The sequence below is a fragment of the Mus caroli genome, unplaced genomic scaffold (genome assembly GCF_978045245.1).
Source record: "Mus caroli unplaced genomic scaffold, Mus_caroli_1 scaffold_11, whole genome shotgun sequence".
Classification (NCBI taxonomy): domain Eukaryota; kingdom Metazoa; phylum Chordata; class Mammalia; order Rodentia; family Muridae; genus Mus; species Mus caroli.
Window position 1 is genome coordinate 118,559,742 of NW_028227266.1, and position 16,621 is coordinate 118,576,362.

A 16,621-nucleotide genomic window follows, 5' to 3' on the forward strand; every position below is an offset into this window, starting at 1 on the left:
GAAGAGGCGCCATGACCAAGGCAACTCTTACAAAGGTAAGCTTCAAAGCCCACCCTCACAGTGACACACTTCTTCCAACAAGGCCACACCTCCTAAGGGTGCTGCCTCCATGGGACAAGCATATTCAAACCACCACAGTGTGCATGGCTCTTGAATCTCATGTGCATGGATTTGTTTGGGTGCCCTTCCCAGAGTGGAAATGAACTTGTGTGCTTTTAACTCCTCTAGATAAAGTGATGCTGTTTTCTGAAACTGGCTGTATCAATTTATTCGCTCTCCAAAAGTACACAAGAGTGCTTGTCTTTTCTCATTGTTGCCAACATTTGATTTTTATTGGACTCTAATTTTTTTTTTTTTTTGTAGACTCGGCGGACACATAATGGTATTTCCCAGTGGTTTTAATTTGCATATTTTTCCTGATTGCTAATTAGGTTGCGCACCCTTTTATATGTTTATTAGTTATTCAGATTTCCTCTATTATGAAGAGCCTCTTCAAATCTATTTTTTTCTATTTTATTAATTAAATTTGTTCATTGACAGTATCACACATATACATAAAGCATACTGACCACTCTTCTCTCATGCTCTTCCATCTTCCTGATAGACCAGGCCTCTCTTATCTTCCTAAGCATCTCTGTCTCATGCACATGCCTATTGGTTGTTTTGTGAGCCACTGGGTTTAAACAGGGCTGTCTGCGCGGCCCTGGGTTTGGAGCTATCCACTGGATTCTGGTGGCTCAGCGGTGGATACACAACAGAAGACAATGATTTCCCAATATCTATCAATAGACAATAGTTCAGCAGTAAAGAGTACAGCCCACAGGCCACACCCCTTCCATGACTGATGGTCAACAGGGCCAGTCTTGTGGGGGCCCAGTGCAGGTAGCTGTGCTGTAAGCTCATGCTCGCAAAGGCTGTGTTGAACCTAGGGGGCAGCGCTTTCCAGCCTTAACCCTTCTTCTGGCTCTTTTAGTTACTTGTTGATATTTATAGGATTCCTCTAGTCTTATGTGCAGCCTTTCAGAAAACTTAGGTTTGAAGTAAGTGGGCATTCTATAGAAATTATATATTTGAAATGTTTTTGTTTTTTCTAAATCAAGGTAGTCTCAGTGTAGTCCTGGCTGGCCTGGAACTCACTCTGTAGACCAGGCTGACCTCAAGCTCACAGAGGTCCTCCTGCCTCTGCCTCCCAAGTGCTGAGATTAAAGGTGTATGCCTGGTTATGTTTGAAGTGTTTGTTGTTGTTGTTGTGATTTTTAAAGATTTTATTTATTTATTTTATGTATGTGAGTACACTGTAGCTGTCTTCAGACATACACTAGAAGAGGGCATTGGATTCCATTACAGATGGTTGTGAGCCACCATGTGGTTGCTGTGAATTGAACTCAGAACTTCTGGTAGAATAGCCAGTGCTCTTAACTGCTGAGCCATCTCTTCAACCCCCTATAATTAAAGTGTTAAGGTCCTGCCTGACATTATTTGCCTATTTTCTGGAGCATTTAATCTGTTTTTATGTAATGGAATTATTGGCATAATTAGTTGTTTGAGAAAATAGTTCAGTTGGTAAGGTGTTTGCTGTGTGGCTGTGTGAACTTGAAGACCCAAGTTGGAATCTTTAGGGCCTAGGTGAGAGTTAGGTGCACCTGGTGTGTACCCCCAAACTGGGGGGGGTGGTCTAGGGGGTGGAGACAGGAGGATCCTTGGGACTTGCTTGTCAGCCAGCCTAGCCAACCAGTGAGCTCCAGGTTCACTGAGAGATCGTGTTTCAGAAAGTAAGGTAGAGACAGCTGAAGAGGGGTGCTGGCTGGTTTTGTGTTAACTCGACACAAGCTATAGTAATTTTGGAAGAGGCAACCTCAATTAAGAAAATACTACCTGCCACCAGATTGGCCCACAGGCAAACCCATGGTGCTTTTTTTTTTTTTTGATTGATGATTGGTGTGGGCTGGCCTAGCTCACAGTGGGCAGGGCTGCTCCTGAGGTGTAGTCCTGGGAGCCACAAGGAAACAGCTGAACAATAAATGGGGAGCAAGTCAGGAAGACGCACCCCTCCTTGGCCTCTGCATCAGCTCCTGCCTTCAGGTTCCTGCCCCAACTTTCCTCAGTGACGGACTACAGTATAGAACTGTAAGGGACATAAACCCTTTCCTCCCCCAAGTTGCCTTTGGTTGCTTTATCACAGCAGTAGCAACTCTAACTAAGGCAGGAGGACACCTTATGTCAACCTCTGCCCCCCCCCCCATGCATGTGCAGTACGCACCACCACACTACATGACTGTGTCTTTTCTACTTGTTCCTCTTGCTCTGTTTCTAATGTTTTACCATATTGTGTGTGTGTGTGTGTGTTCATGTGTGTAAAAGCGCATGTGTACATATGTGCACATACGTGTGGAGGCCAAAGATCAATCTCCGGTGTCTTCCTCAGTTGCTCTCCATCTTCTGATTTGAGATGGGCTCTCTCACCTTGACCACTCATTTGGTTAGGGTAAGCTGACTGCTCAGCCAGCCCCAGGCTGTCCCTTGTCCCCCATCTCTCCCTCCTGGTTGCTGGGATCACAAGCATATGCCACCATGCCTGGAGCTTTTTTGACGTAGGTGCTGGGGCGATCAAACTCCAGTCCTCACACTTCCATGGCAAGCCATTTATCCCCCAGACACCTCCCAGCCCCGTAAGCTTCTTTCCTAATTGTTTCTTAGTGTACTCCTCCCTGTCTTATTGGAAATTATATACTCTCCCTGCTCACTAGTGGTGACTCTAGTAATTAAGCCACACATCTTAACTTACCAGAGTCTAAACATAATAAAAACCTTTATTTTCCTCCCGGCTAACAATGCGGCTTTCTGAGCATTACTGCACCACATCCTCCCAATGTGTTGCTTGTCTGGTATTTAACTAGGCAGCAGAAACGTTTAAATATGCTGCCCTGTCACTACTGGAACCTAAGAACTGCCCTTTCATTTGTCTGTTTGATGCCTTCAGCCCGTGTTTCAGCCACTCACTCAGAATCTGTCGGATGCCACAACCAGGGTATCGAGGAAAATGTCTTAACCTTTGTCTAAAGGCAAAAACCTATGCCTGTCCTTCTCGGTGAGAGTGTTCTTTTTAAACTATGTCTGCAGGTTGATTAGCTTAATGGGATAAAAAATTAGTAGTTTTCTAATTTAAATTTTAAAAGCTTTTTTAAGAAAAGAATTTCCGTGAGTTTTGCACTTAATAACATTTCTGCTCTGTCTCTCATCTTCTAACTCCTCCTGTGTCTCCCCCACGCCCTCTCAAGCTCTGATCCACTTGTCATTGTCCATTGTCACACACACATACATGTGTATATATAACTATATCCTATATCCTGCTGATAGTGTTCTGTGTTGTGCATATACATATATATGTGTGTATGTGTGTGTGTATATATATATGTATATACAGACACACACATATATATGTTTTTAGGGCTGACCCCTTGGGATTGGATACCTACCGAAGAGTGGGTCCCTGGGAAGGACTGGTCCTTCCACCCTCAGCAGCCATTAACTGCCTGTAGCTTTTCATCTAGGGTGCAGGTTTGTAAGATTTCCCCCACTCACACCTGCATGACAACTGGTGTTACCACTGTGTAAGTCTTGCTTAGGCAGCCATGGTTTGTGCTATGTCCTGGTTGTCTGGTTCTTACAGTCATTCCCCTTCCTCTTCTGAGACATCCCCTGAGCCTTAGATGTGGATATATCAACTGGGATTGGTCAGCCCATGGTCGGTTGCTGTCTGTGTTTTGACCAGTTGTGGATCTCTTTAATGATCTGCCCCGCCCTGCAAAAGCAGGCTTCTTTGGTGAGAGTAAATGCTTCACCACGGGAAGTGTTTATTAAAGAAAATGCATGTTTTATGGATGTTTGCATGGTCAGCACCACTGCTCTGTCTGATCTCCAGAGCTGAGGGCTTCTCACATATTCTGATCGCAGATGTTCGAGTGCCATCTCCTGTGGGGTAGGTATGGGGCTGGATTCCCACGTGCCCGTGCTTTTCACATCTGCCCAGACCAGCTCTTATCTTATAACGGGGCCACTAGGAAAACTCCAGAAGTGGATTTAGTGAAGTTTTAAAAATTACAATGACTTATTCTGCGTGTGACGGGGTAGGCGTGCATGTGCCGCAGTACACGTGTGGAGATCAGAGGATAACCCAAGGACTCAGTTCTCTCTTTTCCTCCCCGAGAGGTCCCAGCTAATACTCCTCTGGGGTTGGCAGCAGGCGCTTTAATGCACTGAGCCATCTCACTGAGCCAAGATTTAGTGAAACTTGACGCTCTTGCATTTGCATTGAGCACATTCCTGAAAACTATGAAGGCCTCAGTTTGCACTGTGTCCCTGTTTTAATGGTTCCCATCGAACCTTGACAGATGCCTCTGTGTGGAATAAACACAGCGTGTATTTGTTTCCCAGGGATGCTATAGCACAGTACCACAGGTTAGGTGGCTTCAAGAACAGACATGAATTTCCTTATGTCTAGTCTTCCTGGAGGCTAGACATTAACGACCAAGGCGCTGGCTGTGCTCTCTCTGACATCTAGGGGAGAACCCTTGTCTCCCTCACAGTCTCTGGGCTTCTGAGGAATGTCAGCAAGTTTTCACATTCCTTTGCCATCAGCCAGATCTGTCTTCACACAGAGTTTTCTTTGCATGTGCACTGTCCTGCTGCACGTCCCCTCTGGATGTCCAAACCACACTCATAGAGTAACAGCAGCCCTCTGGCATTAGGGCCCGATTGAGTACGGCCACATCTTGGTTTGGTTATCCCTGCAAAGAACCCACTTCCAAATGAATCCGTATTAACAGATCTCCTATTTTAGGACCTCAATAGATCTTTTGGGAGGGCACAATTCAACCTACAAATTGGGGTAGGAGGTAGGATAAGAAGTACGGTCATAGACAGAGTCAGTTGTCGACTTGACATACTCGAGAAGAAATGCCAAATGAACTGCCTCCATCAGACTGGCCTGTGGCCATGTTTTCGAGAACACTGTTTTGATTGCTAGTTAATGTAAGGGGACTCAGCCCCCTGGGCAGGCACAGGGGGACTGGGTTGTATAAGAAAGGCACTGAGCAAGCCAGAAAGCAGAATTCCTCATGGTCTCTGCTTCAGTTCCTGCTTCCAGGCTGAGTTTCCGCCTTGGCTTCCCTTGATGATGGAAATTCTAAGTTGGAAAGTCTAAGATGAAATAACCTTGTTCCTCCTCAAATTGCCTTGCTTTGCTTTTTTTTTTTTTTTTTTTTTCTGATCAGTGTTTTATCACAGCAACAGAGACACAAACTAGAACAAATACCTCTGAGAATAACACCATCGATTTTGTAAAAAACAGTCTGCTATTTGGCTACTTCTAATTTTTTCACATTACACTGTAAAAATAAGATGGTCCCCAGGCTGTCTGTCTACCCAACTGTCTTGTAAACACTTGTGCAAATGTAATTTCAGATAGTTTCTGGTTTGACTGCATGGGGCTGAGATGTTGACAGAGTACTCGGCAGTCTGTGTCTGTGTCCCTTGGATCAGTGGCACCCGGGACTAAGCACTGCCAGGTTGAACTCATTTTTCAGATGTGACCTGAGAGTGTGGCTTGGGCTGTGATGGCTCACACCTCCACTAGCCCATCACCATCGTGCTCCTGTGCACCTGTGGGTGCTGGCAGTCCCTGCTAGAACTTGGAAAGCTTTTGGTCACTGCTGGGCCAATGGTGTCAGCGAAAGGGGGATTAGCATCTGTGAGAGACATACGGTGAATCAGTCTCTATGGTTCATAACTATTTCAACAGAAAATACTACCGTGCAACACACAGCCAGTGAATCGACCTGAGCTTTTTGATCATGGCTGGGAACGTCTCAAGAGTTCACAGATGATGATAACTTCCGTGAGGATTCCGTGTGACCAGCTTTGTCATGTGACAGCTAATCTTCACTGCCAACTTGGCAGGCTTTAGAATCACCACCATAAAAGCACATCTCTAAGTGTGCCTGTGACGATGTTTCTAGAGAGGTTTAACTGAGGAGGGAAGACTCATTCTAAGTATGGGTGACACCATCCCATGAGGGAAACCAGGTGGGGCGCCAACATCCATCTCCCTCTGCTTCATGATTGTGGATATGATGGGACCCATCAACTCATGCTTGGATGGTGTACCCTAAATCTGTGATTCAAAACACATACATATACATCTATCTATCTATCTATCTATCTATCTATCTATCTATCTATCTATCTATCATCTCTATCATCTAACTCTATCATCTACATCTATCTTCCGTAAGTGGTCCTATTGAGTATTTCGTCACACCAATAAGCAAAGTGTCTAACACACTGTCCTAGTTTGCCTTCTGTTGCTGTGCTAAATATCACGACAAAAGCCACTCGGGAATGAAAAGGTTTATTCAGCTTACAGATTATAATCCTTTATTGAGAGAATCCAACGAAGGAACCTGGAGTCAGGAACGGAAGCAGAGACCATGGAAGGAATGCTTCTTACTGGGTTGCTTTCTCTGGCTCATGCTTAGTCAGCTTTCTTAAAAGCCAGGACCACCTTCCCAGTGATAGCACTGTCTACCATGAGCTGGGTGGGCCCTTATACATTAATCATCAATCAATACAATTTCCCACAGACATGGCAGCGGGTCAGTTTGATCTGATCTTAGGGCCCTTAATTGAGACTCCCTCTTCCCAGATACTCTTGGTCGTGTCGACTTGATATACCAGGGTATACACCAAATAAACTTCAATTCGTCTGTGGAGCTTAGCTCCTGTTTTGTTTTTTTGTTCTTAGAGCAATGTTTGCCATATAACAGGTACTTACAAATGTTTGTTGGATGGATAAAAACCTACTAACTGTAATATTTTATTCACCAGATTTTTCTTGAAATATCCATTAGCCTTTAATTATACTAATTGTGGAGTCCTGGTACCATGGGACTATGGTGGCCTTCTTAAAGTTCTATTATGAGATATAAAACAGAATCTAGAACATAATCCAAATCTGCCTTGGCCAATCACAGAAGGAAGATCTGGACATGGCAATGCTGTCCTCCCCATCCACTGGTCTGAGTACCACTGAGCTTTGAGCATGAGACTGAGTTGTCTAATCGGTTCCTAGTCCTACAGACTTTAAAAGTGAGAAACTGGGTTCATAGGGGAAATATCTTAGCTCTAGGTAGCCAGGCAATCAGTACAGAGTTAAAATAGAGTCAGTTAGGGCTAGGTGGTTAAGAGTACTTTCTCGTCTTGCAGAGGACTTGAATTTAGTTCCCAGCACCGACATCAGGCGACTCACAAACATCTGTAAACTCCAGCTGCAGGGGACTCAGTGCCATCTATGGACTTGTACTCACATGTACAATTTCATATATATATATATATATATATATATATATATATATATATATATGTATATCGCAGAGCATCAGGAGCCCTGAGAGTAAAGGGAAAGTAGCTCATGGCACATGTTAGTATCATACATGTATGGGGAGGGGCATAAACTGATACTTTAAGATATATAACAGTAGGGGTCTGGGGAGATGTCTTGGTTTATAAACAAGCACCAGGACTTGAATTTTACCTCCCATAACCTATGTAAAAACACCAGGTATTTGGAGAGTGTGCCTGTAATCTCACAGCTGGGGAGGGCAGAGGTAGGTAGATCCCTGGGGCTCATGCCCTGCCAGCAGAGCCTACGAGAGCTCGAGGCCAGCGAAAGACCTTATCACAAAAAGTGCCTGAAGAATGACACCAGAGATTGACCTCTGGCCTCTAAAGGCATGTGTACATGTGTACACATAACACACACATGCGTGTGCACACACATACACACAAAAGATATGTTACTCTGGCTATACCTTTAAAAATATCAATTTTAATGGCTGACCCACAGGTATTGTCCGGCAGCTGCGAGCATGCAGTCATGCAAACCCTCATTAGCAGTGCCATCCCTATGCGACAGTGCCACCCCTATGCAACAGTGCCATCCCTCTGCGACTTCTCCAAGATCGCCTGAGACCACCAGAAATGTCCTTGCCATGCGTCTCTGGAAGTTCTGGTTCCGAGAAGTTGGTAAATTACATCTCTGGTCACAAACAACCCAAAGCGATGTCATCTTCTGAAAGTTCGGAAGAGACGTCAAAGTGGAGGAGTACTCTTGGCTTTTGATACCTATTGGGGTGGGGGCTTTCTCAAGGATGTCCCTATTCAGCTCTGACACTATGACCAGTGACATGCATCGGTGAGGCTGTAAGTCGGTGCCACCTCTGGAGGGAAAGGGTCAGCACGGCAGAGGAAGACATTAGAACCCGCCCCGTGCATGCTGGAGTGTCTTCACTGAGGTCCAGGGCTCTTCCCTTCCTTAGCAGTGACTTCATCTTCATTTTGCATTGAGCTAGATGTGCTAATGTTAGCCCTGTCACTCAGGCCCCTGGTGACGCTGTCATAGGATGGTGGGAAAGACGTAGCAGAAGCAGTTTCCGATTTGTCTGGGAGCCCACGGTTGTCATTTGCCATGAATGTAACATAGCCTTCCCCGGGGAGCGACACGCCATCCTCCTCAGCCCTGGGCACATGCAGGGGGTTGGAGAGCGTCAAGGAGCGTTGCAACATGTAGTTCCGATAGGCCTTTTGAATGATGGTGGCTGAGATGTCTTCCTGCTTCCACCGGAGGGTGGTTGCTATTGGCTCATAGGATGCTTTTGAAAGGTTAGTTGCCATAAACTTCTCTTCCATATTAGTCTTCAGAGAATCCAACTCCCCAGATTCTCCCAAGACATTCTTTGTGAAGGCAAAAAGGATGTCCAAACAGTGGATCTTATCTCCGGGGACCAACGGCAGGTCCATCTGGATTAATATATTCTGATTGGGTTTTGGGATTCTAAGAGGGCCAGAGAGCGTGTCTGCAAAGTCTGAGAGGGCAGAAAAGGCAATGAACTGGGTGGCCTCTGGGTCAAACTTCTCCCAGGTCTCATAGAACATGTCAAAGTCGTCCTCACTCAGGGGCTCCGTGCTCTCTTCTGTGGCCACATTGAAGTTCTCCAGAATCACTGCAATGTACATGTTGACCACGATGAGGAAGGAGATGATGATGTAGGTGGTGAAGAAGAGGATGCCCACCGCTGGGCTTCCACAGTTCCCCTTGGAGCCATTGCTGTTGGGCCGGTTGGGGTCGCAGTAGGGGGGTCCTGTGTTGAGGATGGGGCTGAGGAGGCCGTCCCAGCCAGCCGACGTGGTGATCTGGAAAAGGCACAGCATGCTGTTGCCAAAGGTCTTGAAGTTGAACATGTCGTCGATGCCAGCCTCATCTATGACATTAGCGAAGCTGGCCATGCCGAAGATGGAGTAGATGAACATGACGAGGAAGAGGAGGAGGCCGATGTTGAAGAGGGCGGGCAGGGACATCATGAGGGCGAAGAGCAGCGTGCGAATCCCCTTGGCTGCTCGAATCAGCCTGAGGATACGGCCGATCCTGGCCAGACGGATGACGCGTAAGAGCGTTGGGGAGAAGTAAGTTTCTAGTGAGTTAAGGATTGCAGAAAACAACAGACCTGTGAAACGGCAGAGAATTATCTAATTAGTGTCTCAGATCGTGAGCTCTGATTAGGTTGGCTGTGATCACATTTCTCAGTATAGGCATCTGTATCCCAGGAGTCTGGGTTGGGAGCCTGACCTAGGTGTTGGTCCGACAGACCATTCAGCAACTGTCCACTGCAGTAATCATCCCTTCCTTGGGTGGTGTTTCAACTTTTCTGCTACATTCTTATCTTTCTCCCTACCCAGAATATCTTATTAGTTAGCTTCTGTGGTTTGGTTAAAACCTTGTCTTCTTCATCTTCTTCTTCTTCTTCTTCATCTACAAGCATGTATAGGGATATCACAGTGAATCCCATTAATTTGTTCAATTAATATGTATTAATAATCACAATGAAACCCCCTCTCTTCCACAGCCAAGTTCAGCTGGAAGTGACTGTGGTCTAGTCCACGTACCCATAGTGCTTTGCTTTCAACATGACAGTACCACCATACCCACTTCTCCTTCCTGGTCTGTGCTCTGGGTAGGCCAGGACCACCCTATGATTCATCTCCCTGTCTCCTACTGTGAAGATTGACTCAGTTCCTGGCACACGGGCACACAGATAATTGTACGGAACTCACACTAATTATAAGGGAGGCTAGGAGTTGGGTAACTTGCTGACAGATGAATGAGATTGGTTCTGAATGGCCAGCTGCCTGCACAATGGTTTTAATTTATCTCTTTCATGTCCAGCTGTACTTGAACCCTAGGTTAGGGCCCAGAGATAGGCATTTTCAGGGTCAGTTATGTCTCCCATCCTACCCATGATGAGGAAGGGCAGGAAGATGAAGAGTGCGTGTAGCCACTATGTCATCTCCTGTGGGATTGTGTGCACATACGGGTTACGGATGCTCTGGGAAAGTTCTCGGGAAGTCCACTTCAACTCTGGCACTCTTCCTCCCTGGAAGGTTTCTCTCCTTCCAGACAAGTGCTGTGCATCTTTGGTTTTCCCAGGATTGTTCAGGAGAGAGAGAGAATGCACACTTGCAACAATAAATGTCCTTCTGGTGGGAAAGACAAAGAGGAGGAAGCAAAGGAAGATGGAGAGGCAGCCTCTTCAGGCAGTTTCCACCATAGTGGACTCTCCTGCCCAGTGGATGGGGCTGCCACAAAGGGACCAGGAACTGGTAGTTGGAAGCCCTCATCACAGGGCACAGGACACATGGTTGTTCTATATCATTGATATGGTTGGCCAGACAAGCAAGCTCCCATCCAAATGTCCTTGTGAATCTCTTACTTTGAAAGACAGATGAAACAAAATAAAAAACCCAAACCCACTAGCCAACCGACTACAAAACCTCCTGTTGTGTGAAGTCACATGAGCCTGAGAGGGAGGGCTCTCGTTTGTTTGCTTTTTGTTTGCTTTTTAAAGGAAGTCTCACTCTACAGCCAAGGCTCGCCTTGAATTCACTGTAACCCAGCTGACCTCAAATTCACAGTACTCCTCCTGCCTCAGCTTCTCAAGTGCGCGGATTATAGGCACTTGGCTTTACTAGCTGGGATACCACACCCAGCCAATAGTGTAAATCTCAGCACTAAGGAACGAATGAACTGACTAATTAGAAGGGAGAAGACTTTCAGAGGCAATGGATGCCCTTATGGTGTTGACTGTAGAAATGCTTTCGTGGATATACAAACCCCCAAGCCTGACAAGTTGTATATATTTAGTACATGCAGTATTTCTTTTTGTATGTCAATTTTTACTCAATAATGTAGTTTTAAAAATCCCAGCAACAACCCAGCAGTAATACCAGGACAAAACAAAGACAGATTTAAAAAAAATCTCAAACAAATAAATGCCACCCAAGATACGGTTTTAACACTGGAGTCAGGGTTGGGAGGATGGCTTGCCATCACTTGTATAAAGATGCTGCCAGGGATTGGTAGCAAATCAATCAGTGGGAAATTAAACCCATGAGAAGTGGGTGGCCCAGGGTATAACTGGCCAGTGCATGTTTATGATTCAATACCAAATTGGTGAGTCAGGATGTGTCCTTTGAAGAATCAGAGGTCAATTAAACCACAGGCCCAGGGACAATGTGACAGTCTTCACTGTCAACTTGCCTGGACTTAGGATAACCTGGGAGACGCAGTTCAGGGTATGTCTCAGGTCATTTCTGAAAAGTTTAGCTTTTAGATCAGCCCTGAACGTGGGTGATACCATGCCACGGGCTGGGGTCCCGGACTAAATGGAAAGGAGAGCTCGAGCCGACTGGGAACACAGTATGACAATTCACCCTACGCTATTGCTGCGGCCTTTCCCTCAGATGGCTGCATTCCTTAGGAGCCTAAGCAAGTTTGTTCGCTCAGCGGGCCTTGGTTGTTGTGTCGAGGGAGCACAGCCTGGTCTGAGTTTGGATTTACTCTGTAACTTTGACCTAACATTGCTAACCTCCAAGGCCCCATTGTAAATATATAACATGAGATCAGTGGCCCCTCCTACACAGGGCTGCTGAAGATCTGTAGCCCCCAGCCTGGTCCTCCTACACAGGGCTGCTGAAGATCTGTTGCCCCCAGCCTGGTGCTCAGAACCCCGTAAGTAGGCAGTTAGAGTGGCTTCGTTTCTCACATCAGATCTCAACCCCAGAACCACTGCACCCAAAATATAGGGGCTTCACCAACACCCAGTGTCTTTATAGCATTGATCTCAATGCATAGACCCTCACTTTTCTGTTCCCGTGATAACAAGGTGAAGCTCTCTGAACATCATCTTCTGGGAACATCCTGTGGGTATTTAAAGTCTGCTGCCTTTGAAGGCTGCACAGACTGGGATCTTCTAACCTAGACCATGTGCTGGGAAATGTGAGCTGAGCCTGGGGAGATGGCTCCCTTATAAAGCAGGGTATAGGAGCATGCGCAGGTAATTCCAGTGCTCTTACAGCAAGGGGGGAGGTGGAGGCAGAAGGATCACCTGAAGTGTGAGCTAGTTAGCCTGGTATAAAACTCGGAGAACAGTAAGAGTCTTTGGCTCAAACAATGTGGAAGATGAGGGCTGATACCAGAGGAGCCTTCTGACCACCACATGGACATCATGACACATTTGTGCCTGCACACACACACACACACACACACACACACACACACACACACCGAGAGAGAGAGAGACAGAGAGACAGAGAGACAGAGAGACAGAGACAGAGACAGAGACAGACAGAGAGAGACAGAGACAGAGAGAGACAGAGACAGGCAGACACATACACACCATGAGAGAGACAGACAGATAGGCAGACAGACAGGCAGACACAGGCACAGGCACAGAGAGAGAGGAGGGATTTTTTAATAAATCAAGTTAGCAGCTTCCTTGAATTGAAAGGAAGAGCTAAACACCCCCAAGCAGGCACGAGGCTCCCCCAGCACACGGCTGCCACTTACTAGAAATGGACAGAATCACCACGATGAAGTCGAACACATTCCAGCCATTGGTGAAATAATACTGCCGAAGGGCGAACATCTTCATCACACACTCGCCTGTGAAGACGGCCACGAAGAACTGGTTGATTTTGCCCAAGACCTTCGTCTTCTCCTCGCTCTGATCGTCAGTCTCCACCATCATGGTGATCATGTTGAGGCAGATGAGAGCCATGATGATGATGTCAAATGCTTGCCTGGTCACAATGTCAAACACAAAGCCCTGGTACTTATTCTGAGAGAGAGAGAGAGAGAGAGAAAGAGAGAGAGAGAGAGAGAGAGAGAGAGAGAGAGAGAGAGAGAGAGAGAGAGAGAGAGAGAGAGAGAGAGAGAAGAGGAAACCTCAGGCCAGGCTGTTTCAGTCTCCTGTATCCAACTCCTAGCCATGAGGGTTCCTCTAACTCCAGTCTTTCTTACCCCATTCTTCCTCCCTTTGCAAGCCCTCCAGCCTATAAGCTGACAGTGTGTGGTTTCTGCTAGTTATTTGCCTCTATCACCAAACTGCAGCCTCTCTGAGGGCAGTTCCTGTGTCCACCTTGCTTACAGTTTGAGTTCTAGCATCTGCATAGTGCCCTCCATGCAGAAGGTCCTCAGGAAATTGAGGGAACAGAAGACAGAACGAGCACTGCGAGTTAAATGCCTCAACATTTGATAGCTGACTAGTGTGCACTATATCTATAACTCTCGCTGGATGGATACTGTGTCCAGGGTTCCATGTGTGTGGCCACAAGGGTCTGGGTGAACAACCTTCCAGGATTCTTCCAGAAGCTTTCAAGTGGGTGGGGGGAAGTGCTCCTGCAAAGCCAATATCTACTGATGCTTCACAGTGGGGGTGAGGTTGCTACCCTGCTGGGTTAGAGCAGAGAATCAGACCAGAGAGGACCTGGCTCTGTGTGTGACTACTGGCTTAAGCCACTTAGCCCCTCCCATGTCATCACTGAAAATGCAGAGAAAAATATAGAGGCCGGTTCATGGTTACATGACTTCTACTCAAACCATGCAAGCATCAGATTAGGGTAGGCAGCCCAACTTTTGGCTGTTCCAAGCTCAACCTGTGGGCAGGGCTCACATCACGCTCTGTGCCCTCAGGGATGGTGAAGGGTGATTGACAACAGGATAGCCCAGAGTCTATTATTTTCTCATAATGTGGAGTATGTGAAACCTACTCTTAGTGATTTCTATAAGAGAGAGCACTATAGAATAAAATCACCCAGTCTTGTAGAGCCTTTAGCTTTCCCAACAATTAAGACAAGATTCAGAATGTGGGCTTTACCATAGGCAAGGGGTGGGGTGCCTGCATGATTGGGAATTCCTTTTGTGGTCCTGTGTTAGCTCTGCCCTGAGCAACACCCACACACAGTGTCTCAGCCAATGCTCTGCTTGGCTCCCAAACACATCGGTGGAACATTCCAGAGACAGATGCCGGATGGAAAGAAAGCTGGTCCTGGGAGGAGTGGAGGCCTTTGTGCCCCTCCGTTTGACCATCGGACTACTGGTACACAGACCCTGAGCAACTGAATTTCCCTAGGAGTCTCATGCTGGGTGAAGGAATAGAAGAGCAAAGCCCTGTGCCAGCCAGAGGGGAGCTTGTCTCCCTGGAAGAGATTTTTCACAGTTTTGGCAACTGGTCAAGCTACAGGATAGACTGGAAGTGAGTTAGTGACAGGTCAGTGACAGGCAGGACCACACTTGGCCAGGGCTTCCTATGCATATCTCCCACTGTCTATTTCAACCTAAAACTCAAATCAGGACTTAGAGGATAGACTCGGGCATCTGTGATCTCTTTATTTCTTCCTCTTTATTTGTGGCCATGTTGAATAATCTCCTCTCTCTGGTTTCCAGTCTTACTTGTCTCTCTACTTAGCACTTTGAGGATGGGAGTTAGAGTCCCACTTGTTAGGTCTGCCAGAGCCAGGCTTGTACCCTAAAATTTCCAGTAATATTGGATAAAGTAGGAAAAATCTCCCTTGCATTTCCTTCTTTGTTCTAGGCATTAGGTAAGATCAGGCTTATGTGGCTGAGCAGGTGGTATCAGGTTATGAATGCTGGCCAGAACACAGACCATGTTGCCTGGAATTCCAACAGTAGCTCCATATATTTGTATCTACAGGGCAGTTTTTGAAATGGAGCCCACCTCATCCCAGGGATAATGAGAGGAAGAAGCTCCAGTGGCCTGTGGGCTGCTGAAGTGTGGAGAGGCTGGAGAGAAACATCAAAAGCTTGCTTACTCTAAGGAGTGGCTCGAACACAGGGCTCTGGTTTCCTCGGGAGCTCAGTGATGGTGTGAAGCCAGCGAAGGCCCTGGAGCTCAGCTGCTTGCTTCTTAGCCTCTCACTTGAGTCTCACTGGCTGGACTCAGCTCCCACCTGAATCTGTTAACTTTGAGGTTGTTCTCACCCACTGATGTGTGCGCACAGGTGCTTGTGCACATGTGTATGTGATATGATGTGTATAAATGTGTGTGTGTGTGTGTGTGTGTGTGTGTCCATCTTCAGGAAGCCCAGCACACTCTTGCACAGACTCACCCAAACCCAGTTATCTTCATCTTATAGGATTTTAAAGGTGCCCCTGCCATTCTAGAGCCTGGAACCTCCTGCGGTTCATTCCTGATCCGATACTTCTGACCAGATTCTAGATAGCAACAAATCGATTCTCATTATCGACACACAAAGTGTGTTGAACGTGACAGCTCTCTCCTCCCTGTAAATGTCCTGACAGCCTGGACTCACTGGAGTAACCCATAGGAGGGCCACACCATGGGGTAGAAATTCTAACCACCCTTACTATTTTGTACTGTTTCCAAGGCCACCATGGAAGCCTAAGGTTGTTGGGCAGTATAGAACTCATCAGACAAGCGTGACGGACGCACCCACAGAGCTGCTTTCACTTTATTTAAACTTCTCACTTTTGGGGCCTGGGAGCCTCATCACTTCCACCTCTAAACTCACCCCAGATCTCCCCACACAGAGCTGGCCAGGCTTCTGTTCAGCCCAGGCTTAGGATGAATTAATTTGCAAACCTGCTCAGGAAGAGAGAAACCCAGGGGCTCACCAAAGGCCGTGGGATGGGCTTCTGGGGTTTCTTGGAGCCCAGCTTCTTCATGGCATTGTAGTACTTCTTCTGCTCCTCTGTCATGAAGATGTCCTGGCCCCCTAGGTAGAGGAGAAGGACCTGCTGATGTTATTAAAATAACAAGATCCCCCAGACATGCCAAAACCTGAGTGTTCTGAGAGGAAGGGCCACGTCAGCCTTCCTATCTCCTCTGCGAGAATGATCAGGGAAGGCCTGGCCTGAGAGGGAATGGCCCATTGCAGACTCCCTGCAGAGGTTTGTTTCTACAGCCAAATGCTCTACCACAGTGCTATGCCCACTAAAGACTCTGAGGTGAGCACCTGGGTAAGACCCAGTGCCCGGGTTTCTGAAGCAAAGCTTGTTTCTATTCTACAGTACTGAGAGTGGAGAGGGCTTGGGGATAGGACTCTAGGAGTAGATGCGGGCACAATGGGAAAGTGTTTTATACCTTTAACACTCCTATCTTATATTATAAATATAGCTAAATAATTGGGATAGGTTCCTATGAAGCTACGGGGAGGGTGGAGGTAAGAAACTCCTTCCCCAGAAGGTTGG

At 46.8% G+C, this 16,621-nt stretch overlaps 1 protein-coding gene across 4 annotated transcripts in view; it reads right to left on the minus strand.

The window, feature by feature from the left end:
* Positions 1-7,876: 7,876 nt before the first annotated feature.
* Scn10a (sodium voltage-gated channel alpha subunit 10) overlaps positions 7,877-16,621 on the minus strand; it is an 83,296-nt gene continuing 74,551 nt past the window's right edge. For 3 of the 4 annotated variants that reach the window (XM_021173168.2, XM_021173167.3, XM_085828308.1), the window contains 3 exons: positions 16,046-16,150; positions 12,959-13,229; positions 7,877-9,560 (listed from right to left, as the gene is read on the minus strand). In XM_021173168.2, coding sequence (XP_021028827.1) covers positions 8,344-9,560; positions 12,959-13,229; positions 16,046-16,150 — 1,593 coding nt within the window. In that variant the 3' untranslated portion in view covers positions 7,877-8,343. The remainder of the gene's footprint in view (positions 9,561-12,958; positions 13,230-16,045; positions 16,151-16,621) is intronic. The other variant, XM_021173166.2, reaches the window with a different exon arrangement.